This window comes from Cebidichthys violaceus, unplaced genomic scaffold (assembly GCF_023349555.1).
Source record: "Cebidichthys violaceus isolate CVI_PGR_0920_01 unplaced genomic scaffold, fCebVio1.0.p SCAF_11, whole genome shotgun sequence".
NCBI lineage: Eukaryota > Metazoa > Chordata > Actinopteri > Perciformes > Stichaeidae > Cebidichthys > Cebidichthys violaceus.
In genome coordinates this window covers 1954031-1981874 of record NW_027176274.1, presented here as the reverse complement: position 1 = coordinate 1981874, position 27844 = coordinate 1954031, and the positions used below count along the sequence as shown (strand labels likewise).

Below are 27844 nucleotides of genomic sequence, written 5' to 3'. Positions count from 1 at the left end.
ACATTTAGGATGTTCAACATATTTGCAGTTCAATTCAAACTCTGAGAACAATTTCTTTTGTTTTCACTCAAAGCCTGAATAGAATACAAACACAGTAAGAAGCCAGAAGAGCTGAATGTTTAAGATGCTGCTGTTTATTCAGAAGATATTCAGAATACAATAGAAAAGAAAAGCTGTATCTGCGTTACATTGTTCATGCACCTTCTTAGAACATGTTGAGACCTACGGATTAAGAGCGTTATTATGGTTTAACCGTTTACTCCTCCTTCACAGTAAGAGCGTTGAGGACCTCAAGGCCGCGTGGAGAACAGGTTCACACGGTTCATGACTCAACAGCATTCCGTCTCCCGTCGTTCAGAACGCAAACGTCTCTCCAGCGTTAGAAACATCAAGGCGCGTTCTCACATGATTTGGGTTCCGACGAACAAGATTGTCAGAGGAGAGTAAAAAAATGTCTGAACTCCAAAAAAAACCCAGCAACCCTGAAAACTTTAACCAGCAAACCCTAAAAACACTCTCTGTACACACGAAACATAAGTTAAGCCTCTCCAACAAACCACACGGCATCAGGTGACGAATTACAACTGAATATATTTATATATATGTGAATATTTACACACCGGAAAATATAAACAGCAAAAAAAAAAAAGGAAGTTCTCTTCATTCATTAAAAACAGTCGACACGTCGTCATCGTGGTTGAGTCAGCGATGTGACGGAAACTAGTCACAAAACTGGAAAACTGGAAAAAGATGCGATAGTATTTAGATTGGAGAGTAATTAGGACACAACTTGGTCCAAGAAAAAAAAAAGAAATTGCTAAAAATAGACAAAAGAATTATTTCTTTATGCACCCGAAAAAAAACCCTCATAGTTAATCTAGACACACACCAGCGTCTATCACATCACATCCACGCAGGAGGAAGGCACGACCCACCAGGGCTTGAGTTATTCTTGGAAGTTGCTCCAAAAAAGAGACAGAGACAAAGACAGAGAGAGAGACAAAGACAGAGACAGAGACGGACAGAGTGAGAGAGAGAGAGAGAGACAGAGAGAGAGAGAGAAAGACAGACAGAGAGAGACAGAGAGAGAGAGAGAGAGACAGAGAGAGAGAGACAGAGAGAGAGACAGAGACAGAGAGAGAGACAGAGAGAGAGACAGAGAGAGAGACAGAGACAGAGAGAGACAGAGAGAGAGACAGAGAGAGAGAGACAGAGAGAGAGAGAGAGACAGAGACAGAGAGAGAGACAGAGAGACAGACAGAGAGAGAGACAGAGACAGAGAGAGACAGAGGAGGGAGTTCTGTGGTCCGTTCAGTCTGGACGCTGAGATCAGACGTTTAGATCGTCGTCTCCACATCCTCAAAGATTCCCGCTGAAGAAACAGTTTGACAGGATTCATCAAGTCAGGATTCATCAAGTCCAGGATTTGATGATGACGAGGATCCAGCAGACTCTTCCTCTCTTAGAGGACGAGGAGCTGTGTGTGTGTGTGTGTGTGTTTATTAGTGTGTTTCCTTCCACCTGATCACTGCAGCTGGACTCTGTACGCACAGATGAGGAGTTTGACCTAAAGAAAGAACATCGTCAGATGAATTAATTAGCACACTGCATACGTTACAATAACAGTTATTCTGTTTCTGGAGAGCTTTTACTTTGGCGGTACCAAACTGACACTTTCTTAAGTTGTACAATTAACTTTTTAAATTGACAAAATACTGGTTGGAAGGGGAGGGACTTCCCTCTCTATACAGTTTAGATTTGCCCAAAGACACAGTTTCCTGTCCAACCAATCACAAGATCTGTTGATCAGCTTATCGATAAAAATAATTAATCTTTGGAGGAGGACAGCTCTACCACCAAATGTCTACCCATGAGGTCATTACTGTTAGTGTGACATCGTGGTTATTCAGTCTCTAGTGCAACTTTAATATTAAACTCTTAACACTAACTTAGTCTCTAACCTGCTGACTGATGGATCATTTATTCTCCCTTTGAACATAAAACTACCTTCAGTCTGCATGACGGCAGCAGAGGCTTCTATATGTTATGTAAATCTATTATTGTGTGTGTGTGTGTGTGTGTGTGTGTGTGTGTCACCTTGGCTGCTGGAGCCTCTGCTAGTCGAATGAAGAGTCTGTTGATGCCTGGAACTGGACTGAAGGAGTAGATGAAGTGACTGTCCTGAATGTTTGAAGATGAAAATAAAATTTTAAAAAAACAGGAAAAAAATGTGAACCTCAGATTAACTCCACAGTTTACTGTTAACCGTCACAGTGTAAATAAAGTTTAACGTTAACCATCAGAGTGTAAATAAAGTTTAACGTTAACCATCAGAGTGTAAATAAAGTTTAACGTTAACCATCAGAGTGTAAATAAAGTTTTAACGTTAACATCACAGTGTAAATAAAGTTTAACGTGAACCGTTACAGTGTAAATAAAGTTTTAACGTTAACCATCAGAGTGTAAATAAAGTTTAACGTTAACCATCAGAGTGTAAATAAAGTTTAACGTTAACCATCACAGTGTAAATAAAGTTTTAACGTTAACCATCAGAGTGTAAATAAAGTTTAACGTTAACCATCAGAGTGTAAATAAAGTTTAACGTTAACCATCACAGTGTAAATAAAGTTTTAACGTTAACCATCAGAGTGTAAATAAAGTTTAACGTTAACCGTCACAGTGTAAATAAAGTTTAACGTTAACCGTTACAGTGTAAATAAAGTTTTAACGTTAACCGTCACAGTGTAAATAAAGTTTAACGTTAACCGTTACAGTGTAAATAAAGTTTAACGTTAACATCACAGTGTAAATAAAGTTTAACGTTAACCATCAGAGTGTAAATAAAGTTTTAACGTTAACATCACAGTGTAAATAAAGTTTAACGTGAACCGTTACAGTGTAAATAAAGTTTTAACGTTAACCATCAGAGTGTAAATAAAGTTTAACGTTAACCGTCACAGTGTAAATAAAGTTTAACGTTAACCGTTACAGTGTAAATAAAGTTTTAACGTTAACCGTCACAGTGTAAATAAAGTTTAACGTTAACCATCAGTGTAAATAAAGTTTAACGTTAACCATCAGAGTGTAAATAAAGTTTTAACGTTAACATCACGGTGTAAATAAAGTTTTAACGTTAACATCACAGGGTAAATAAAGTTTAACGTTAACATCACAGTGTAAATAAAGTTTAACGTTAACATCACGGTGTAAATAAAGTTTTAACGTTAACATCACAGTGTAAATAAAGTTTTAACGTTAACATCACAGTGTAAATAAAGTTTTACTGTTAACATCACGGTGTAAATAAAGTTTTAACGTTAACCATCAGAGTGTAAATAAAGTTCTCCTGACGATGGTTCTCCTCCAGTACTCAGTAGAACATGTGGTTCTAGTCTCTGATCTCTGATCATGTTTCTTTGTAAACAACCAATCAGAGGAGACCTAGTAAAGTTAGCAGCACCGCTAACGGCTAACCAACGGAGGTTCACTTCAGTTACACTACGATGCCTTCAGGCTCTGCTCCGTGAACATAAGTACTGGCTGAAGGTAGATTATAACGTCGTCGTGATGCGTTCATGGCTCAGTGAGACGTGTGACTGAACGGCTGCTGTTAGTTTTTGAGAACACACCAGGAAGATGGGCAGCTGGAACTTGTCGTTGAGCACGACGGCGTGAACGCTGCACGGTCCACAGAGCCGGGCGGTGATCTCGTTCAGGAAGTTGGCGTGAAAGATGAAGAGGAGGACGCCTGAGCCTGGACAGAGAGAGGAGGAGACGAGTGTTAGGAGAGTCTGATGAGGGTGTGTGTGTTTAGGAAAGGATGCATGAGGAAGGTGTGTGTGTTTAGGAAAGGATGCATGAGGAAGGTGTGTGTAGGAGCTATTTATTTGATGTTACTAGTTGTTATTTTATCCATAAGTAGTATTGTTTAAATATTCTAGATGCTTGCTTGTTTAGGTTAGATTGCTCGTTTCACATATTAAGAGATCTTGTTCTTCGTCTCATCAGTGTCGGTTCAGCGTGTGCTCTCTACCCTCCGGCTGCGGCTGTGCCTTGAAGCCAAACTCCAGGGAGAAGTCGGGTCCCTCGCAGAGCCGATGGCAGGCGAGAGGGAAGACGGGCTCCAGCAGCACCAGACGGGACTCAAAGTACGCTCGGATGGCGTCCTCCGCCACGCTGGACAGCCTGAGAGACGGAGACACGGACAGACTGAATGACTTTACGGGCAAAATAAAAATGATAATAATAATAATAATAATAATGATAATAATAATAATAATAAAAAATTAAAATAAAAAATAAATTAGGAAATAAAATAAAATAAAAATAAATAAAATAAATAAAATAAATAAAAAATTATAAAATAAAATAAAATAAATAAAATGCATGAGAATATGTGACAGATACAGCAGGGAGTCTATTTTAAACCTGTGTGATAACACAACATCATTTAACAGCTGCTCCTCCTCCCAACAGACGGCCGTGGACTCACATGCCGGTGTGGTCCTTGATGAGGTCGCACACCATCAGGTTGTTGCCCAGCTTGGCGAAGTACATGGCCGCCGTCTTGTTCTTGGACACGATGTTGCAGTCGGCCCCGTACTCCAGCAGGAGGCGCACCACGTCGGCGTTCCCTCTTTTGCACGCCTGAAGTGAAGGAGAGGGAACGGTTACCAACAGAAACTTTATGTTGCAGAGAACATCAAGAACACGGAGAGAAACATGTGACGGGAGCCTGAAACGGCTTCAGGCTTCAGAGGGTATGCTCCCATCTTTATTGACGTGTGATTGAAAACACACAGCTTGTGTTCTGTGTGATTAACAGAGTGACGTGTTAAACTGCAGTTGCAGGACTAGGTCTGGTGTCTGGTTGAGGTTAGTGTGTGATATGCAGCTTTACCCTCATCAGCGCCGTCTCCCCGCTGAGCGTCTGAGCGTTGACGTAGGAGCCCGCCTCCAGCAGGATGGCAACGGTGGTCAAGAAATTCTGACAGATAAATAAATAAAGGTGTAAGAAAACGCACAAAAGTGATGACGGTGCTACCAATTTAAAAACGTGTGTCACTGGCTATTTTGTGAGAGAACACCTTAGGTTGTCTTACTTCAAACCTGCATTCATTTGTCCACTTTGGGACAACGCAACAAGCTAAAATAAAACACGGCGTTGCAGTGAACCGTTAAACCTCGAGTGAGAGGCTGCGTTACCTTTTCGGCAGCGTGCATCAGCGCCGTGGTGCCGTTCTTCTGTCGTCCGTTCACCCTCACCCCCTTCTTTATCAGCAGCCGGAGGATGTCGTCCTGCCCCCCCGCCGCTGCCAGCATGCTCAGAGACATACCGCTGACGTCCTGCAGAAAGACAGACGCAGCGCTACGATGTCACAGACGGAGGAGGGGGAGATGTGCAGCTTCTCACTGACTGATTTGCATTTTGTGTTAAATTACAGCTAAAGAGCGAGAATCACTACATTTAAAAGCTGCATTCTCTCTAGTGTCCACCAGGGGGCGACTCCTCTGGTTGTATAGAAGTCTAGTCTAAAATGACTCTACTTCTCTCTTGATTTATTCCCTCAGTAAACATTGTAAACATGAGTTTATGGTCTCAATCTCTAGTTTACAGTCTTCTTCAATACAGCATGATGTTCATTTAGTACATTATGGATGTACCCCCCCAAAAATAAATTAAAAAAGCCTATATAAGGGACTTTTTTTTTTGGCGGAAAAAAGTACCCCCCCAAAAAATAAATGAAAAAAGCCTATATAAGTGACTTTTTTTTTTGGTAGAAAAAAGTACCCCCCCAAAAAATAAATGAAAAAGCCCAAATATGTGACTTTTCTTTTTTTTTTGGCGGAAAAAAGTACCCCCCCAAAAAATAAATGAAAAAAGCCTATATAAGCGACTTTTTTTTTTGGGCGGAAACGGGCTTACTTACTGGGCTTCCATACTTTTGACACTTTGTAAAACAACAAGTCTAGAAAATCAGATAAAAAGGCAAAACCTTTAAGAACCTGTAAAACAAAGTCTTTTTCATAACAAAATCTTTAAGCCAAGAAGCATTTTATTGTACAAGCTGAAGTTATAAGAGCCTTACAATACTTGATAAGAAGCATTGGCTGAAGGCGACATAATTACAACAGGGTGAAGAGGAGTAACACTGTGTGCTTATACAACAGCAATGAGAGAACGGGAGCTACTATACAGGGGAAGGAAATGTTGCTTTGCAACACCAGAACAGCAAACGGTAACGTTTGAACGATCATAAACCTCCGGCAGACGTGTTTTAATTCATCTGTTTCACAACTGTATACTGGAACACAGATATACTCTATACACAGGGGAGCAAATACACAGAAAAAAACGGTTTGACATTGGTGTGAATGAGTTGACGTGGGTTATCTGACCCGGTTTATGGACACTAATGGCTTTGGTATGAAAAGGTGAACACTGGTTACTCTAAACAGATTCACTACAGCTGCTACAGAGGATAACAAAACAAACATTTTAACAGTAGTAGTGCTATCTGGACCTTTCAATCGAATACCCAGTGTGAAACTGAAATGTGACGACCCAGCAGTTCAACAGGAAACACAGACTGAACCTGTGTTCAATATCCCGTTTAAAAAGAACCTTCAACAAGGTTTGTATGTTACAGAAACAAAAGTAAAATGTATTTTTGTTGTAATAACTAAACTGCATTTTCAGTGAAAGGCGACGATGAGGCGTGATCCGGGGATGCGTAATGATATCGGCACATAAAAGGCTTTAAAATTAAATATCGGCATCGGCCAGAAATGAAAATGTCCTCCGATATGGTGTGTGCATGTGATGCGAACTGTTGATGAAGCAGAAACAAGTATTCCTGCAGTGTGCAGGCACACTGTTTTACAACTTGTGAAATTGGTCAAATTTGCCCTAGTTGAGTCCTTTTTTTAAAGATTGTCTCAGGGACAGTGTCGTCCAAGCCTTTGTTTGAACACGATACATCAAAATAAATACGGCATGTTTTACATGTAACCTAAGGTGAAGTGGTTTTCTTGTTTTGTCTTGTGAACTTGTACATATTGAAAAGCATCTGTCAGTAGGCTGTCAAGATAACAGTGGGCATGTTAGCTCCACTGCAGGAGAGGCTCGATGTTCTCTGCAGTGACATTTAGAAAGATTATTCTAATGTCTGAAGGACTCACGATTTCAACACTCTGTACCTTTCCTTTATGTCTAAAAATGTAAAGGGGTGTCATTTTCATTTCAATTCTGCTCATTTATCCACTTTTGTAATAACTTCCCTTCTTCAAAACAAAAACTACACTTACTATGCTGTGAGTTAGATGTGATCAGGAAAGAAATATCATCAAGCAAATAATCAACATAAGGCAATCGGATCTTGGCAAAAAAAATGGATATTAAATGTCACAAACGTCCAGATTATAAAAGCTTAAAACAAAGTAATACAAATGGGACCAATGTAGTGTATTAACCTCAAATAAGAGTATATCAAAAACGATAAAGTACTAAAATGTTCTACACAGTCTCTGTATAGTGATACAAAAGTACAACCAAACCTTTTGGCAGCTTGTTAATACGCATGACAAAAATAAAATAAAATACATAAGTGAAGATAAAACTGTATCAACAGGATTCTCAAAGAAAAAAAGATGTTTTTCCTATTGAAGTGAGAGGTATACACACACAGAGAGCTCCTAATTATCTAACCTCAGTAGGGAAGGTCTGCCGTCACTGCTGCAGGCCATCAGGCCTTCTACAATAAAGGCTACTGGCTAAAGCAAGACTACGGTACACTTGAGCCGGGCATTTTGGGAATCAAGTCAATGCACATTTATCGTGGTGGAGGGACTGGATGCAAAGATTTGCTGGTAGGTTTTTCCATTTCTTTTTTTTTTTTTTTATCATCAAAATTGATAAAAACACTACTGAAAACAGTACAGGCAGGAAGATAGATGTTTGAAGTAGAGACGAGTAAAAATCCCTCTGGAAACGTACGGTCACCGAGGCTACCTTTGCTCAGTGCATTGTGGGAAATGTCCCGGTCACGGTGGCCCCAAACAATTTCAGCCATTGCTTTCACCATTTTCACAAGTATTGTGAAAGCGTGTTTGGGTGCCACGGCCGATGACTGGCGGCGCAAATCCTGGCAGAAATGAGATTCACATTGACTAAACGATCGCACGCCTAAATTAGAGCATAACCTGCGATGATCCGACAAACATATTACATATCGGAGTGCGTCACATACGTTTATATGCAATCTATCCATATCAAAACATTAATATCAGCCTTTTTTCTGAGCAAAAGCTACAGTACAAATGTCCTCAGTGTTGTCATGCAACAGTACACCAGTAGCTTGGTCTGGTGGACTTGATTTTGAATACTTCGGGGAGCTTTTTTTTTTTTTTTAAAAGTGTGACTAAAAGAAGGGCAGGGAAGTTTGTAATTGTTGTCAAGAACCATTGGGCTACTGAGACCAAGGTTCACTGACGGTACATTTCACAACAATTCACATCTGCTGACAATTAAACCCCATATAACGTGAGATTAAAGCCCCGGCATACCTCTTTAACATCTCACTGATCACTTATTGTTTTTTGTGGAAGTCCATTTTAAATATTTACAGGGACAGATAAACGGGACCATCCCACTCGGTGGTTTGAATATTATGAATCTCTGGTTCCTGTACTTCACTCTGTTTGGAGGCGACAACGTGCCCTCTTCTTTTCATTGACTGAATCGTGTTATGTACAAAATATTTGACTTCCCTCCACGTTCTGCTGTTCAAGGCAGGTTCAGCAGCTAAACATGCATCGCAATCCTTTTTGCCTGGCACTTTGACCAGCTTACAGAAGTCCCCGAGCTGACGCCTCACGGCAGCCTGCTCCTCCTTACTCCACAACCGCTTGTTTCTCTTTTGAGGCTTGACAGCCGGACCGACTTGTTTTCCTGCAGCGGACATACTTTCCTGTGCAACCGGTGTTCTGTCGGGAACACTGGGTCTGTGGATCGTTGGAACAACCTGTGCGGTTGTAGGAGGCAGGCCTGTTGGGTAAACCGGTGCAATTGAATGGTTCAGAGCTGTGAAGGAAGAAACGATTGGCCTACTCCTGTCGTTAAGTGGCGAGTATGCGGGGATCATCGGCGCGCTTGTATTCAACGTCGTGAAAGTAGGAACCATTGAAGTGCTTGGAGCGGTAAAGGTGGTAAAATTAGGAATCAATGGCGTTCCCATAGTGTCCTGCGGCGTATATACGGAAGATGGTTGCATACTTGTGGCACTCTGTGAATAAGACGACAATGGCATGATTAGGCTGTTGTCTGACGTGTATGGAGGAGGCATTAGTGCATTTGTAGTGTTGTGTGGAGTAAATGTAGGGACCACTTGAGTGTCAGTAGCATTCAATGGTGTAAAAGAAGAAATCAACGGTTGACTCGCGTGAATCATGTTTGCACTAGTAGAACACAAGGTTGCATAAGTTGAAGTCATCTCTTGGACGTAGTTGGTCGGAGCCATTGTCATACAACAAGTTGGACTTTCTCTCAGGTGATCTGGATTCACAGTTGTCAAATTACAGACAACCGACGAGTCTTCCAAATCTTTCTCCATGGTTTGGACTCCAGCTTTCGGACTCTTTGGACTGTCGTTTACATTCCCTTCAGACTTGTGCTGGTTATTTCTCCTCCGCATTGTTTGTAGTGTGTTGTGTACGTAGTTTTTGACATCTGTCCAAGATCTTCCACCAAGATCTGGTTCAGCAGATATGCAAGCATTGCACTCCTTTTTGCCTGGAACCTTCATCCCTGTAATAAATTCACACAAGTAACGCTTCACTGCCGCCTGCTCCCTCTCATTCCAGGGTCTTCTCTTTAAAGCGGGCTTCTGAACAGTTCCTAAAAAAAAGATAAGAGCGAAGAGAGTCACGATTATGCAACAACAGTCTCTTAAAATGATAAAACTATGTTGACTCTAGACATCGACAGTTCATTCCTCATCTTGGAAAAAACAAGATTTTGTTTCATCGGCAGCTGTTTCCAACACTGTTTGACATTGTCAGAAGCTCCGGAAAAAAAACAACAGAGTGAAGCCTCTTTTATGAACTTGTTTCAAAATGGTCAAGAATGAAGTGTCAAGTCGTGAAAAGGATCAGACAAATGGTAAGTCTGAACATCTACTTAAACTGTTGATGAAGACAGTGTGATACAGTTGATAAGTTGCAGAACAAGCAAGTGGGTGAACTTATGCCGTGTCTGAATTTGTGTTCTTCTGTACTTACACTTGCTACTTTGAGTGCAAAGGTACATTTATACCGACAAGTATGGCAAAATGCACGATGAGTACCCGGATGGTGTACTCATAACTAGGACCGGGTATCGGTACTCTATATCTTTAAGGTATCGACCGAAATAACCCAGTACCAAGTAGAATCGAAACTTCTCCAGTCACACATTAACTGTAATTGATCCTTTATGTGCCAAGATCTAGAGTTAAAAAAAAGCTATTAGTTTGGTTTTGAGCGAACAGTTTCAACCCTGGGGGAAACTGGAGGGTGGGTGTGACGCTTCCACAACAACACGGTCCCACCACCATGGGTCAGGTGACGGCAATGACACGTTCTAAACAACAATGCCCGATCCTAAAGGAGGTTAGCTTAGATGCTGCAAGTGGCTAGCATCAGTTATATCACAACTGGAGAGTCTTTCTACGACGGCAGCGAAGGCTTTTCTCGATGAGTTTGATTGACAGATGGCTCCTCCGATCACCTGCAAAGTATTTTTTTAAAGTCCCTGCCCTTTTGCAAACACTTTCCAATGACGGCTTCTCAGATGGTTATGTGCAACAAGGGACTAACAACGAGAATCTAAGAACACATTACATGCATCGCAAAAAGGATCCAAAAAAGGTACTCACCATCTCTTGCAGTACTGGGCGGACTTGATGGCAGCGTTCGATCCATCTTGAGAAGTTCTTTGCTCACTTCCTCCAGCTGTGACACATTCTTTAAGAGCCTGTAACATTCCTCGCTGCTCCTTCCCAACAGCTTGGCCACTTGATCCACTTCGACTTCACTGAGGCTCATTAGCTGCCAGCAGCTGGCGATTTGCTCTCTTAACGATGAGGACAGAAGTGCTTCTGGGTTTTTAACTCCACATTCCATTGCACACCTTCGGAAACAGTCCAATCCTCTGATGAAGGATGGACCTTCAGTCCGTGCAAACAGGTAGGGGTTTGATTTTGACACACTCGCTTGTTCTCGATTTTCAATGAGCAAGTCGATTGACAAAACCATCCTTTCCGTTAGCAGGACCAGCATGTTCCTCCCATACTGACCCTCTAGTTCTAAACTGGTAAAACTGCTACCAAGGTCCAGCTCCAATTTTGTGCTTTTCCTTACTTGATCTGCTGAGGGCACAAATGTTCCCCTACTCTTCTTGCTAATGTAAGTTTTCAAGAGCATTCTACCAATGTTCCCTACCCTTCCTCTGTTAAACAGACACACATCTGCCAGAGTGGCCTCGCTGAGCTTTTTCCACGTCGACAAATTAGGACTTTCTTTCAACTCCTTCCTGGCTTCCTCTTCTTCCCCCGTGATAAACCTGTGGAGTTTTATCAAATCTTCTGTCACAGTTGATTTGTCCACTTCCACTTTCCTGACTTCTTGCTTTAGTGATAATGCGAGAGCTTTGCGAGAAAAACACTGGTTCCATTTTGTATCAAGAAGTTGTATGAACTTTTTCACTTCACTCTCAGTTTCACTGTCCTCCGTCATGCGACTTTCCCCGAAAGCTATTTCAGCAGCTCGCTTCAAAGAGTAGCCGATCTTTGAGACGAGGGAAGCGGTTTTAAACTTACTGGAACTGGGGTCAAAGCCGCTAGCTTTTTTGGCCCCTTCAACGGCTAATTCAAATCTGGATGGTAGACATATTTCATGCAGGTACTTCACGCTCTTGTCAAGCTCATTTACAGCGACCACAAATCTACCCAGTTCCCTCATCTTTTGTGCGATATAAGCGAACTGAGACTTGTCATGGTAATACTTAGCAGACAACGCATTGCCATATTTACAAATAAGTGGGTCATTTCTGATATGCCGCGAGACGTCATCTTGATGCATGATGTGGATAATTTCCTCGCAGCCTCCGGTTAAGAACTCTGACATTGGAAGCAGCCGGGAGGCAGCACTGTGGACTCTTTTTGATCTTTCGGAAGATTTCGGATCTCCTTTTCTGGCCTTACATGACCTCTCATGTCTCCATAAGTCAGTTTTGCGATAAAAAGCGAAGCAGTGCTGGCAAGGTAGGAAGTCACGAACAGATACGCTGGAATTCTTAACTTGTTTCTTGGTCACAATTTCCCCCTCGCCACTTTTGAGAACTTGGCAATTATGTTCATAATCTCCTTTATTGCGAATTTGGTCTAGCAAAGCCTGTCTGACTTTGGAACCTTTGGGGAAGTGTATTGCATGGGCAACATCAGTTTCCTCTGCATGTTTCCTTTCCAAGTGCTTGGCAATTTGGGTGTAAGCCATTTTGCAATATAAACAGAAGTGCTTTTTACAGGGCTCCTTTTTCTCATCGTCCGCTTTGCTGGTTGTCGTTTCAAGCACTTTCTTACAGGTCCTTGAACTGGATCGCGTTGGTTCTTTCCTCTCCACAGTTTTCCTGTGGCGCCGCAAACACGTTTTAGGGATCTCCTTAGTGCCAGACTCAGACAGAACTTGATCCGTACCATCTGACTGACCTTCCAACCCATCCTCCGCCTCATCACTTGAGTCATTTGCTTCCTGGTGGGACCATTGTTTGTTAGCTACGCCCTTTTGCTGCGTTTTGCCATTGGCTCTTGTCGGCATCCTTCCTGCATTCCTGGTGGGATTCAAACGACTAAAGATCATTTTACTTGATAAACCACAATTTGTGTCATCTGACATCTCGTCTTCCTGTGCTTGCTTCTGGTCTTCATTTCCTTGACCTTCCTGCTCAGTAGCTGAATCACCAGCAGTGTTTTGGGATTCAGTTATATCCTTTCGACCTTTTTGGATCTTTTCATGTTCCCTCACTGTCACTTGCTCAGTGTTTATACTGGCAGGGCAGCTTGGCATTTTTTCGCCATCTTTAGGACCATCCAAATCTTGTGGGACATTCTCTTTTACTCTTGGAGTACCCTCGTCATTTCTGGCACTGTCAAGGTTAGAAGTCAACCTAAGACCATCACTCGAACTTCTCTCTTCAACCAAGCTCCTCTCTCCTTCAAATGACCTCGTCTCACCAATAGTACAAGCCTGTAAAAGAACAAGCATATGTAAGACTCATTGCCAAATCAGATCCCATGAAGAATTTGACTGAGTGTACTTAAAACAAAGATCCATTAGGACATAAACGTGAGGGAAAAACAAAACAAAGCTAAATTTTGGTTTGAACTTTGGTTGTTAAGCGGTGGTGATAAGTCAGGTGACTATTTTATTTTTGATACTTCTTTGCACATGTTTCAATAGTTTAATGCTTCAGCACCTTGGCAATGCCCCACCAAGATCCAGGCTCATTCAAACACAATGTGATGGCCACACGTCACTATCTAGCCCAACGTCGGTATCGAAACAACCCCTCTGACACCTCTGAAGTCTCGGTACAAAAACCACATGTGACCCATTCGAGAACAGTTAATGGCTTTATTGGATCAAGCAGCGATTTGACATCGTAAATGTCTAACCAAGTATATGTAGTCATGGGGTGTTGGATGAAATGCTACATGGAGAGAACAGAATATGCACTAGACCTACATTCATGGCGTGCAATCAAAACAAATAATTATTTTACTTTTGATGTCATAAACAGAAAGTTTCGGCTTAGCATAGCGGCGTTCTATGAAACTCAAAACATGGGAACACTTGCTAGTGTTTGTCACATAAACACATTAAGTAATACTATTTTGAAAATGTTTGATGCTAAGATAAAAGAAATTAAAAAAAGAAGAAGATCCTGACTACATATTTACTGGTGCATGCTGGCTGCACATGTGCTATGATAGTTATGATGGTACATGTTCTAAAAGCATACAGTTATGTACCTGCTTCAAAGGGTTCATCTTGTCCCATTACTTCATGTGTTCGGTGTCTTCTTCCACTGGTGTGTTCTCTGCAAGGAAAGATGACACCAGTCTCTAATGTGCACACATTATCATGAACACATGTATTGTTGAATGAATAATACATTATGTCAGAGTCACCAATGCACAATTACACATTAGCTACTAACAGCAACGAGTTATTTTACGTCAGTGGAGATTTTAGCTTTTTATACATTCTGCCCACGCTAGAACAATAGGTTGATCGTAAGCTACATGGTCCTTTAACTCAACACATGATAGGTATAACTTAACTTTAATACCCACAAATGAACATACAGGTTTTCCCGTTTCATAAAACAAAAGTTGGAATCACACCAAATGACTACTTACTTAATATTTACACTTTCACATCATTGCTTAAAGGGATAGTTGTGATGTTTAGTAGTGTGGTTGTATGAGGTTCTTCTCCATAGTCAGTGTATTACTACAGTAGATGGGAGTCAATATCAGTTTAAATGTACACTACATGTAGAATATTTTCACCTCTTTACTTTGCTGTCAGAGAACTTTCTGATGAGGAACTGAAGCTGTTATCGACCACAAGACTCCATTGACAAAAACAGGAATTTCACCTCAGAAACCACAGGAGTTTCCGGTCTTCTGCTGCCTTCATCAGTTAGTTTGTTTGCGTTATTGTGTGACTTCGGTGCTTTAAAAAGGTTCATACAGATTCACTAAAGTCACACAACAACACAAACTAACTAACGAACCGATGGAGGCAGCAGTAGACCAGAAGCTCCTGTTCTGAGAGGTAAAATGACTGTTTTTGTCAAAGAAGTCTTGTGACACTCAAGAGAGCATAGAGAACAGCTTCAGTACCTCGTCACTGTAGGTATACACTGACCTATGTATAAGTACTTCATACAACCACACAGTAAACTGAATTGAACTATCCCTTTAACATATTTTGTTTCCATCACAAATATTAAAGCATTTGAGGGCACACTCTTACCTGGATTTGTTGCAGAAGAAGAGTCTCTTTGGAGTTGTGAAAAACATCTTGAGGCGTTGAATTATTAATAGACATGAAACAGTGAAGTCTGTGGATGTAGATCCCGAAGAGACACATTCTCCTTGGTGCAGTTTTGACAAAAAAATAATAAAAATCCTTTTGTTTTTCTAGAAGCGCTGCGCGGGTTTATTATCAAGTCATCTCTGCCGCTTCATGTAGCTTTAATCAGGCATGTTTACCGTTTAGTGCTTTCCATTACTGCTGATACTATTGAGACATTCCAAAGAGGTTCAGAAGTTTAAAATGTGATCAAGTCACAGACAGACTCTACAAGCACCTGCTATGTGTCACAACGAGGTGATATATATATATATATATATATATATATATATATATATATATATATATATATATATATATATATATATATATATATATATATGAGATGATTCCTGGACAAGCTTCATGAGAAATACTTCTCAATTCTTTCCTACCATGTTGCTTCTCCTTCAGCAGAACGAAGTGTCATTTTAACGCCATGTCAGTTCAGGAATTTGTAACGGCCGCGCAGGTATTTACCTTCATGTCACAGACGCAGCACTGTGTCGCACTGGTCATCCACAAAATTCACATAATTTCCATACTGAACCACACACACACACACACACACACACACACACACACACACACACACACACACACACACACACACACACACACACACACACACACACACACACACACACACACACACACACACGGGCCAACCAAGGTAGAAGCTGTCAAACTTGTAAGATGTGCTTTTGTCTTGGAATTGAAGACTCAAGAAGCCTCGAGCTAAACAGAAACTAAATATAAAAAGTAAATAAAATAAGGCACAAGCTAGTCTGCAGTTTAAGGGTTGGATAAGGTCTGGCTGTACGGGTTTATAAAATAATTTACTAAAAGAAAACCTTTGAAGGGGCTAGAACATACCTCTTGGTCCAGATTGTAGTCCTCTTTGGAATTAAGCGCCAATTTTACAGCCATGTAATCTCCACTTTTCACAGCATCCCGCAACTCACCTGGAAAGGGACAAAGGTTGAGGGAAGATTAATACAACATTTTTTTTTTTTTTAAATATTTTTTTAGGCCTTTGCTCGAAAATTGCATACCCATAATAAATAAATAAAAAAAAGAGTATATCTCTGCAACCACAAGGTGTATTTGAATAATATTGGTGTTATAATAAAGAGAACACTTGTGAGATTTGTTCAGATGTGTAAATATTAATATATATGTTCCTGGTTAAGAGTAAATGAAGATGGCACAAATCACAAATGAAAAAGTTTCAGGTTCGTCTAAAAAAAAAAAAAGAAGCACTTTCAGGATGATTCTCTCTTTGTAATGATGCAGCCGTAAGTCTAAACCTCAACCAGGTCACAACACAATATGTGAACCGTCTCTCTGCAAAGGTCGACTCTGATAAAGTGAAGCAGAACTAAATTAGAGGTTTTAGTACAGAGAGTTCAGACGAGGTCAACAGGACGGTCAGTTTGGCACCATCTGTGCCATTTTAATTTTCTCATGTACCAAACTATATGTTTCACTTGTATATCACTAATGGTGTTCAATACATCCAAATACAGCAGTTTGGGGCTTTTTTTAATTTTTTTGAAAATTCAACCAGACCTTGATATATTTTCCCATTCAAAAAATAACCACACAAATCAACTGAATGTTGAATTCAAATGGAGCAATTTACTTTTATCAAAAACGGTTAACATTTCTGCAACAATACAAACTGTAAAAAAAAAACAAAAAAAACCTATTTACATTATTTACACAACTCTCCATTGTACCTCTTCTGGAAAAACATTTCTGTAAAAATGCAAACTGTAAAAACACACAATAAAACCTAAACTATTGACACTATTGTCCATTTATTTACACACATCCACCAGGAAGTCACTGTCCATCGTGCCACAGCTGGAAGCAGTTCTTTTTTGAGTTGGCGCAGAGAGGAACCTCACACCTCCTGCAGTACACAGCCGTCTTCACCCTCGGCATTCCAGCATCACGGCACCTCTGGCAATGCTTCCTGACCCTCGTTTCCTCGCTGTCGAAGAACATGGGCATGCAAGTGGTGGGGGGCGGGGGGGCGGGGGGGGCTGCTGAGCCTTCACCAAACTCCAGCAGCTCCTTGGCCAACTGCTCCCTGAAGACCTTGTGGGTGAAGGGCTTCGTCTGGGTGGGGTCCTGCCTCAACCTGAACAGCTCCTTGTGCAAGAGATAACTGTTCACCACAGCGATGTCCACAAAGTGGTAAAAAAAAGTCTTGTACCACTTCATCGTCTTGTGGCGGACGCTGTAAAATCGGATCAGTGCATCGGACAAATCCACACCACCCATGCTACGATTGTAGTCCACGATGCTGTCCGGAACTGGTATGGACTTGTGTTGCCACACCCCAGCCTCCTTCACCCTTCTCCTCACCGTCTGTCCACTGAAGGCCTGATGCACTGTGGAGCACATTGTCACCTCTCTCGTGTCCATCCACTTCGCGAAGAGGAGTTTGCCGCTCCGGATCCAACGCATGTCCCCCCTCTCAGCCTTTTTGGGCAGGTCGTTGGTCTGGGTCTGAGGGAAGCCAGTCACTTTTTTCCCGATGGTCCCACAGCAGCCAATGTTCTTTTTGGACAGATCAGTGAAGAGCGCAGGGCTCGTGTAAAAACTGTCCGTGTACAACAAGTAGCCGCTACCGAGGAGAGGGAAAGGCAAAAGGTCCATCACCGATGAGTAACTCAGACCGCGGCCTGTGGTGGACTCACTTTTGCCCGCGTAGACGAAGAAATTCCAGGTATAACCTATCGACGAATCAGCCAGCACGAACAGCTTGTAACCCCACTTTGTGGGCTTGTCCTTCGTGTACCGTTTCATGCCGATGCGGGCTTTGGATGCGACCATCCGCTCATCGATGGACAGATTCTGGTACGGATGGAAATGGGCTTTGCAGGCGTTCACCATCTCCGTGTAGAGCGGCTTGATCTTGAACAGTCTGTCGTACCCGGCAGTGTTCCTTTTTTCGTCATTTTCCTCGTCCTCTTTTGGGTCGCTGAGGTGAAGCGACCACAAAATTGCCTCAAAGCGTTCCCGTGTCATGTTGTCGCCGGGGAAGCGGAAGTTGAACAGCCACGTCTTCCTCCAGTAGTCAGACCTGTTGTGGACCGCCACAAGGCCAGTGAAAATGATAACGCCTAGGAATATGTGAAAATCCTTCACCGTGAGCACATCCCACTTGAACTTCATCCCAGCTTGCCTTCTTTTGGCAGCGTTGGCATTTGTGTTGTCAATGATTTTTCGGACAACGGATGCTGAAAAGAAGAGCTGGAAGAGGCTGATGGGAGACCATGCTGCGGTGGTGTCACATGTGGGGCCTGGGGTCCTGGCCGGCTTGAATCTGAGAGGGTCAGGTTTGATGCCCTCCTCGTCTTTGTCGTGCCACCTGTCCTCCTCCCCGCTCTCTGGAGATGCCAACCTACTTTTTCCACGCTCGGTAGCTGGAGAAGAAGTTCCCGGAGAGGAGCGTGCTGCCGGGCCCGACTGAGGTGATAACGGCTGGGGCAGTAAAAGTCCTGGAGCCGACGGTCGATCTGCTTTTGGACGTGATGGCTGTGGGGCCCTGGAACGTCCTGGGACACTGGCATGGGGTGGCTCGTAATCCTCATCACTGTAAACCCAAATGTGGAAGAAAAAGACATGCATGCATTCAGTGGTCTGGTTCTGAAGCTGTAATACATGTAAACATAATACAACATAAAAGCAATAAACGTGGTAAAAAACAAACAAAAAAATTAAACACTGTGCTGGGACAGTCCACACACACACACACACACACACACACACACACACACACACACACACACACACACACACACACACACACACACACACACACACACACACACACACACACACAGCTCTAGGTAGATTGAAAATCAATAAATCGATAAATGTAACGTTTATAAGAGGATCCATACCTTTCCGATGATGGAGGACAGTAATCCGAGTCACTGCCGTCTTGTGTGTTGTCGCACTGCTCAAGAGCCTCTTCATCTGACGATGAATCATGAGGACAAAAGAGGCTCCCAGGCTCCTCCTCCAGCAGATTCCATACTTCCCCTGGAGTGAAATATTTCTTTGGTCGTCGTTTCGACATCTTCCTCTCAAAAATTCCCACAAAGTGGTGAAAAAAAAAAAAAAAAAAAACAACAACCGCAAAAGTAACATGCACTCTGCGCCAGCTGCCTGCGAGTACGCCAGGCTATATCTCCGCAACGGATTGGTCGATTTGAGAGAACGACACCTCATTTGGATCGTCAGAGCCAAGAGAATTTAGCTATACCCACCAAAATGAGATTGGCAGCACTGCCAGCCAATCAGAATCAGCAGGACGCCGTCCTGTGGGAAGTGCAGGCTGCTACACACGGCAATGATAATGCCAGAAATGTGGCGAGTCGGTTGAGTAGGTGGCGTTAGATGGATTTTGATATTTGGTAATTCATTTAGTTGGTGTTCGAGTTGTGTTTGGAACATGTCAAAACAGCTTATATTTTCTTGTAGCCCAGGTTCTGCTGTTTAATTTGATGTGCAACGTCACTGTATTCTTCCGTGATAAAAAAAATGTCATTATCGTCAGGTTTTCATCTTTCCGACGGTCCTCATTTCATTGACAACATTTTATTATAAATGTCTCATTTAAAATCCCAAATAAACCGTTTGAAGAAACCAAATCCTGTAAAAAAAATTATGATTTTTGAGCCAACTAATAGTTGCAGCTTCATCATGAACACAGTGAGGTAAGGCTGATCACCAGAGGCCCCACAGTACGATATTATTACCACACACAAGTTCTCCGTATTATTTTTTTAAATGCATATAATGAGCATCGTTTGAGGGGCCTTGAGATCCAAGATTTTCATTTCCAATGTCTGCTTCTCTGAACGTGTTGTGCATATGATAACAAAGAACATAAAAACAACGTGTTGATTAAAAACCACGAGGCTTTGTAAGTAGATCATCCATCAACAGTTTGAAGCTTCTAGACAGCAGTGGTCGTCAGCCAGCTCTCTGAGATGTGAATGGAAAAGTACTCACTGGGCGATAGCGGCGGACCCGACAGGATCTCATCCTCCCCGTTCAGATGTTTCTGGAAGTCGTCCAGAGTCATCCAGTCCAGGTTGAGGTCCATTCCCAGACTCAAGGTGGCCTGGCCTTTGTCTGTACGGTGCAGAGAGAGACGCTTCATTAGTATCTGTGCTGATCCCCCTCACAGTTTATCGTGAACCATCACAGTGTAAATAAAGTTTAACGTTAACCATCACAGTGTAAATAAAGTTTAACGTTAACCATCACAGTGTAAATAAAGTTTAACGTTAACATCACAGTGTAAATAAAGTTTTAATGTTAACCGTCACAGTGTAAATAAAGTTTTAACATTAACTGTCACAGTGTAAATAAAGTTTTAACGTTAACATCACAGTGTAAATAAAGTTTTAACATTAACTGTCACAGTGTAAATAAAGTTTTAACGTTAACATCACAGTGTAAATAAAGTTTTACTGTTAACATCACAGTGTAAATAAAGTTTTAACGTTAACATCACAGTGTAAATAAAGTTTAACGTTAACATCACAGTGTAAATAAAGTTTTAATGTTAACCGTCACAGTGTAAATAAAGTTTTAACATTAACCGTCAGAGTGTAAATAAAGTTTTAACGTTAACATCACAGTGTAAATAAAGTTTAATGTTAACCATCAGTGTAAATAAAGTTTTAACGTTAACCATCATAATGTAAATAAAGTTTTAACGTTAACATTACAGTGTAAATAAAGTTTTAACGTTAACATTACAGTGTAAATAAAGTTTTAACGTTAACCATCACAGTGTAAATAAAGTTTTAACGTTAACATCACAGTGTAAATAACGTTTTAACGTTAACCATCACAGTGTAAATAAAGTTTTAATGTTAACATCACAGTGTAAATAAAGTTTTAACGTTAACATCACAGTGTAAATAAAGTTTTAACGTTAACATCACAGTGTAAATAAAGTTTAATGTTAACCATCAGTGTAAATAAAGTTTTAACGTTAACCATCATAATGTAAATAAAGTTTTAACGTTAACATTACAGTGTAAATAAAGTTTTAACGTTAACATCACAGTGTAAATAAAGTTTTAACGTTAACCATCACAGTGTAAATAAAGTTTTAATGTTAACATCACAGTGTAAATAACGTTTTAACGTTAACCATCACAGTGTAAATAAAGTTTTAATGTTAACATCACAGTGTAAATAACGTTTTAACGTTAACCATCACAGTGTAAATAAAGTTTTACTGTTAACATCACGGTGTAAATAAAGTTTTAACGTTAACCATCACAGTGTAAATAACGTTTTAACGTTAACCATCACAGTGTAAATAAAGTTTTAACGTTAACATTACAGTGTAAATAACGTTTTAACGTTAACCATCACAGTGTAAATAAAGTTTTACTGTTAACATCACGGTGTAAATAAAGTTTTAACGTTAACCATCAGAGTGTAAATAAAGTTCTCCTGACGATGGTTCTCCTCCAGTACTCAGTAGAACATGTGGTTCTAGTCTCTGATCTCTGATCATGTTTCTTTGTAAACAACCAATCAGAGGAGACCTAGTAACGTTAGCAGCACCGCTAACGGCTAACCAACGGAGGTTCACTTCAGTTACACTATGATGCCTTCAGGCTCTGCTCAGTGAACATAAGTACTGGCTGAAGGTACATTATAACGTCGTCGTGATGCGTTCATGTGTAATCTGTAAAATGTAGTTTTGGTGATCAACTTGAATAAATCCAGTAGTTTGAAGGAGATGTTTTCACATGAATATAAAGTAGATATTAGAGATGAATTATGAGCTGTTTAACTTCCTCATCAACAAATGGACATCTCCACTGTGCAGAGAGGTAAACGTGAAACGTACCAGACTTGTCAGCGCCCCCTGGTGGATCCTGGGCGTCCTGATTGTCATCACACGCCATGAAGAGTCGGGGCTCACTGTCCTCTCTCCTCTTCCTCCTCTCCTCCGTCGAGCTCTTCCTCTCCCAGCCGGTCCGCTGCGTCTCTTCCAGTCTCTCCTTCCGCTCCCGGGAATCCTCCCCAGGCTTTGGCTCCGCCTCCCTCTCCTCACTGTCCAGACTGAAGCCGTAACTCTGGCCGGGTCTGGAGGCTGAAAGGAGGGAGCAGACAAGTCGGCATATTTATTTATTTATTTATATTTATATTAAAAAATATATATATATATTTTTTTTTTTTGCATACCATCTGATTGCTTGTTCTTCTCCGTCTTCTCCGGCTCTGGTTTCTGAGCTGGAGACTCTTTGGTGGTCTTGGAGAACTTCTCAATCTTTCCTAACGGCTAACATTGAAAAAAGAAAACACTGTTAAAACCTTTTTCTTTTCCAGATGAACCAGTGAGCAGCAGAACCCATCAAACATTCAACCACATTTTTGCATAACTTTTCTAAACTGTATAAATTACATTTCCATAAGCCTTGACAGGTTGACTAGCGCCACACTGTACCTTCGTGGGTTTGCTGCTGGTCTTCTCCGGGACGGTCTGATGCGCCGGCTGCCGTCGGGGCGCTCGGTCCTTCGCTTCGCAGTTCAACAGGAACTTCTCGAACAGGTTGGTGGAGCCCGACGCGTCCCTCGGCCCCAGCGCCTCCTCTTTAGCCGCCGCCGCCACCTCCTCCTCCTTCGGCTTGGTGGTGCTGCCAGCCGCTGTGACGGAGGAGGTGGAGGAGGTGGAGGACGTGGAGGAAGACGGGACTTTGGGCGGCGGTGCCGACAACGCGGCGGCGGCGGCGCTCTCCGGCCCTTTGCTCTTGGCTTTCTTATGCAGCGTGGAGCTATCGCTGGAGTCCGAGTGCGGCGCGGCGTCCTCCTTGACTTTAGAGGTGAGGCTCTTCAGTTTTTGGAGGTTGCTTTCTTTCTGAGTGGCGTCGGGCTTTCTGCTCTTTTTGTCTTGGATGAGGTCCTTGATGCCCTGCAGCTTCACCTCCCACTTCCCTTTCTTTTGTTTGGACTTGTCCTCCAAGCGGGATTTTTCGCCCGACTTCGCCGCAGTTTCGGTCGACGCCGAATCGTCCATTTGGGACTCGGACGGGACGTCGCTCAGGGTGTCGTCCAGAGGAGCGGCGGCCTCGTCCTCGGAGGTTTCAATCTTCCTTTCCTTCTTCCCTTTCCTTTTCCTCCCCTCCTCTGCCTTGTCTTTCTTCTGCTTTCCTCCCTCTTTCCCCCTTTCCTTCTTGTGTTTTTTGGAGGGAACAGGCTCTTCGTCCTCCTCTTCAGAGTCAACCTGACGCTTTTTAGAGTCACTCTTTTTCTCCTTGGGAGGAGAGGTTGGAGTCGGAGCTCTCTCCTCTTCCTCTTCCTCTTCCTCTTCCTCTTCCTCGTCTGTCTCTGGTGCCGGTAGAGGCCTGAACTCCTCCTTCCGTTTGTCCTTCTTCTTCTTCTTCTTCTCCTTTGGAGGCGGCTCCTCTTCTCCTTCCCGGCTCTTTTTCTTCTTCTTCTTCTTGACGGGCGACTCGGTTGGACGGTCTTTGTCGCCTTCGCTCTCGGAGTCGGCATCGACCGCGTCGCTCTTTGCAGGCGGCGGTTTCTAACAGGAGAAGCAATGTCACATTTTAATATCATATATTGTTTTTTATTTTTTAGCTTCCCTGGTTTTACACCTACAGCATCGCTATGAAGCTGATATTTTCTCTGAGCGGGTCCTCGTTCAGCTCTTACACAGTATTCCATTCATCTACAGGCGTCTGGTTCAAACCACAGACTGTAAAGAAGAAGCGGACGTAGTCACCGTGACGCAAGTTTATGGTCTCAATCTCTAGTTTACAGTCTTCTTCAATACAGCATGATGTTCATTTAGCACATTATGCTCCATTTAGAGTCAAACAGACCATAAATCAGGGGATGATTTAGGGGCGGGGCTACACGCTGATTGACAGCGCTGATACGGCGTCTCTCAGCGCTGATACGGCGTCTCTACTCCTCAGTCCTGATATGGTCACTTCCTGTTCACTGGTTGCAAAAAACCAAGATGGCGACGGCAGTCCAAAAACTAATGAATGAATCACGATGACTACTTCCTCTTCTTATATACAGTCTATGACTGAGGGAATAAATCAAGAGAGAAGTAGAGTCATTTTAGACTAGACTTCTATACAAGCAGAGGAGTCGCCCCCTGCTGGACACTAGAGAGAATGCAGCTTTAACACGTGAAGCTTTGGCTTCATGCTTCAGACTCTGAAGTTGCCTCCTGGTTTAAATAGAATGAAAAGACATCCTAAACAGAAACTGTGCGTGAGTAAGAGTCCCCACTCTACTGCTTAAACGCTGTACCTACACCAGTACTATGGTTCTGGTGAGTACAGTACCAGTAGTACTCAGACTTACCACGCTCTTCTTGGCCTCGGCCTCTTTCTTGGCCTTGAGCTCCGCCATGGACTTCTTAAAAGCCAAGAGGACCTCGCAACAGTCCTCCAGATGGGCCTCCGGCTCCCACGTGTCATCGTCCGAGCAGTAGTTCTTCCACCGGACTCTGTAGAGCACTTCGCCCTGGAAACACACAGAGAAGAAGAAGAAGAGGAAGTGAGCGTTGCCTCCACCGCTAAACCGACACGGCGGCTCGTAGCCATCACAGTTCATCCGACGACTGTTTCGCCCTCCGACGGACTCAGGTGACGGCTGCCTGCACCCGAACACGGCCGACAGACGAGATTACATGAATCTTCATGCATTGGTTGTTTTCATAGTAGACGCTGTATTGTACAAGACAGTGTAGAGAGTTCATATGGGCAAAAAAAGCGAAACACACTCACATTTTAAAGCCTAGAAAACTAAATTAAGAGAGCAAAGCAATGCTGAAACAACAAGGCTTTTATTGTGAAGGGACCAGAGTCCCAAACAAGAATAGTTGGACTAAATTTTGAGATTTCCTAATGTTTTTTTTTGTAGTCTGGACATTATTTTCGGAGTGAAACATTTAGCTGAAGATTCCTGAAGCTTGGCCGTACATCAAATGATTAACTAAGAAGTTAAACACTGTTTTCACGGATTTAAAGGTGCGTTGCGTGTTAAAAGTGACACTAGGAAGACATCACTAACACCTTTATCTTCTCACCGTCAAACGTGTCTTTGCAGAAACACAAACAGGACAAGGACAACAGATGCACCATCTTTCTATGACACAGCACATGTTGTGCAGTCACAACGATTACATCCATCATAAGTCTGACTCTACACATTATTTTCACTGCACCAACGTGTAAACAGTCCATGTGAACGGCTGCTCTTCCTGCAGAGCTGAGGCTCACCTCCTCTTCGTTTGTGTTCCTGAGCTTCTTCACTACACAGGTGGTACAAACCCTGGGAGCCTCTGAAGGGACTCTGTGTATAATCGGAGGCGTTAATAACTCACTGGGGGTCGCATTAGCTCCTCTGACCAGGTGAGGCTCATCTCGCAGCTCTCAGAGGTCCCTCAGGTCTCCTTACAGAGCAGTCTGCTTTTTAATCCGCTATCGAGTTCATTGGACTAAAACCTCTGGTTCTAAAGTCACAGCCTGAGGAACAGTCGCACAAATCACTTTCTGGAACCGGTTTCTCCTGTACAATATCCATTAAACGATACTGTCAGTAGGTGTATATACGTTCATATTTTGGATCACAAATGTGTTGATGCTGTGAGGATAAATCCACAACCATATGCATAACCCGGGGCCAGTCAAATGAAATTTTGGACTCCTAAATCCAACAACAAAATAAAATATAACTTAAACACAATGTTGTTGTTGTTTTCCTGAGTTGATGGTGGAAGTAGCTAACAAATGAGTCTCCTTATGAAGTGTATATAGTGCATTGATTTTTTTAAAATATGCTCTATAAATAATCTAAAGTGGAGCCATCTTGCTTCTCATCTCTGCTGAGAGTTGCACATGCTCAGTACCGAAGTTCAAGTGATCCTGCAAACAGGAGGTCAGCTGGAGGGAGTTAGAGAGGATGAGTTTGCTCCAAGTTTGAGAGCAAATCCGATTAAACAATTGACTTCAGTCTTTGTTGTTTTTTTAGAGAACCACTGTTAAACTGTCTCACAGGGAGAAGTAAACAGGCAGACTTCTGACCCAGTAGAGTTTAGCTCACTGTTCAGCTGTGGGAGCTGGAAACAGTTTGACTTTTGACAGGAAGATCAGTAGTTTTGTTCAGCTGGATTTCACATTTCCTCTCCTCATCACTGCAAATGCACGTACTTATAACACTATGTTTCTCCAGCATGAATTCACCGACGTTTATCTCCAAAATCTCCTAAAAAAAATTGTCCTAAAAGTTCCAAAAGCCGGGAAATAATCGGATTACTTAAATTGACGTAAACAAACGGAGTAAAGGTGAAGAAAGCTTTTAATAAAAGCCCCGCCACGAACAACCCAACAGCACCGCCCTCATAACCACACACGGACAGGGAGAGTTCATGTTTAAGTGAGAAAATGTGGCGCCGTCTTGTGACTTTGTAAACACAACATGAGAAATAGAGTAGGATTACTGTTACTGTTATTATTGGACAAATGGTGTTCTGTTCAGCACAGTGTAATCAATGCGACACACACTGATGCACATCATATGTGATGAAATTCAACAGTTTAAGTAGTGAGTTAATCACTTTAAAATGTGTAGGAAAAGCAGGAATACCAGTTACTAAGTGTGATAACTACAGCTATAAAATATGATTTAATGCATCTTGTAAAATACTAATAGGTTACTAGATTTGTGTAAAGATGTAATGTCACACAGCTGAAATATTATAACGTAGCAGATCCCCCCCAAAATAATCACGTTACAGTGTTCTGACAAAGACACAACGTAGCTTAAAATATTATAAGTGAGATCCAGTGAGGACACACAGGTGAGTCGGTCTGTTGTTGTCTTTTCATAAACACACATTAACCCTAAAACTCTAAAAACAACACCACCGCCACCATGCAACGTGTGTTGTACACAATGACACTGACAGCTCGCACTATATTCTCTGGATTAGCTTCGCTTTGCTGGAGCAAATGCAACCGAAGATGACAATGGTGGTGTCAAGCTTTTACAAGACGTCCGTCCTCTGGCCCCAGCAGGGGAAAAGGCGAACGGACATCATGGGAGAAACGATGCGAAAAACGATGCGAAAATACGGACAAGAGCAATGTAATGCACCTCATATACATATATAAATACACTGTGGACAGGTGGGCTCATGTAACGGAGGGTGTGTGTGAGCTACACGTCGTGACAGTGGAGTGAAAGCAATCCAAAGACAGCCATGTTTTGCAAAGCTAGCCAAGGCGGCTAACGGTAGCTAACTAACTACGGCAGCTACCTTAGCGTAGCTAGCTTAGCTTTTACCTCTTCCACTCGCATGTCGATGATCCTCTCCACTTCGTACACATCTTCCTCCTCGTCTTGCTCGCTGTCCGCCGGCTCTACCTTGTCAGCCTCGGCCGCCATGGCTTTTAAAAACAACAAGATCAAGCTATTGTTTTTTGGTTGGATCCAGTACTCGTGAAGGCCGCAGTTTTGCGTACCTGGCGGTAACCGTTAGCTCTGCGGTGCTCAGAGGGTCCTCGAGCACGAGCACACAAGGAACCAGCTACCGCGCGCTCTTACCGCGTGTTGCGTTCAAGTGCCCGCTCGCAAATCTTTCATT

At 42.4% G+C, this 27844-nt stretch overlaps 1 protein-coding gene across 4 annotated transcripts; it reads right to left on the bottom strand.

The window, feature by feature from the left end:
- Window positions 1–112: 112 nt before the first annotated feature.
- On the bottom strand, window positions 113–27760 carry mphosph8 (M-phase phosphoprotein 8). 4 transcript variants are annotated; one of them, XM_068737114.1, is made up of 14 exons: window positions 27544–27760; window positions 24559–24720; window positions 22682–23761; window positions 22420–22516; window positions 22082–22327; window positions 20215–20337; window positions 16054–16142; window positions 5206–5346; window positions 4901–4987; window positions 4493–4647; window positions 4034–4185; window positions 3630–3754; window positions 2098–2181; window positions 113–1567 (listed from the first exon to the last, which is right to left on the bottom strand). In XM_068737114.1, the coding sequence occupies exons 1-14, from the start codon at window positions 27643–27645 to the stop codon at window positions 1526–1528; spliced, it is 2685 nt and encodes an 894-aa protein (XP_068593215.1). In that variant the 5' UTR covers window positions 27646–27760; the 3' UTR covers window positions 113–1525. The 4 variants fall into 4 exon arrangements, with proteins under 4 accessions (XP_068593215.1, XP_068593188.1, XP_068593207.1 ...); XM_068737087.1 differs by lacking the exons at window positions 113–1567; window positions 2098–2181; window positions 3630–3754; ... (2 more) ...; window positions 4901–4987; window positions 5206–5346 and adding exons at window positions 6037–9895; window positions 10914–13281; XM_068737096.1 differs by lacking the exons at window positions 113–1567; window positions 2098–2181; window positions 3630–3754; ... (3 more) ...; window positions 5206–5346; window positions 16054–16142 and adding exons at window positions 16799–18787; window positions 19098–19239.
- Between the last annotated feature and the right edge of the window lie 84 nt (window positions 27761–27844).

What these genes read in the sequence shown, in the direction of transcription:
- mphosph8 (XM_068737087.1), bottom strand. Translation starts at nt 27,645, where the DNA reads ATGGCGGCCGAGGCTGACAAGGTAGAGCCGGCGGACAGCGAGCAAGAC. An exon ending in AGGGGGCGCTGACAAGTCTG is followed by an intron (nt 20,338 to 22,081) that starts GTACGTTTCACG and finishes TGCACCGTACAG; the next exon opens with ACAAAGGCCAGGCCACCTTG. An exon ending in ACTACAATCTGGACCAAGAG is followed by an intron (nt 13,282 to 16,053) that starts GTATGTTCTAGC and finishes GTTCTTTTACAG; the next exon opens with GCTTGTACTATTGGTGAGAC.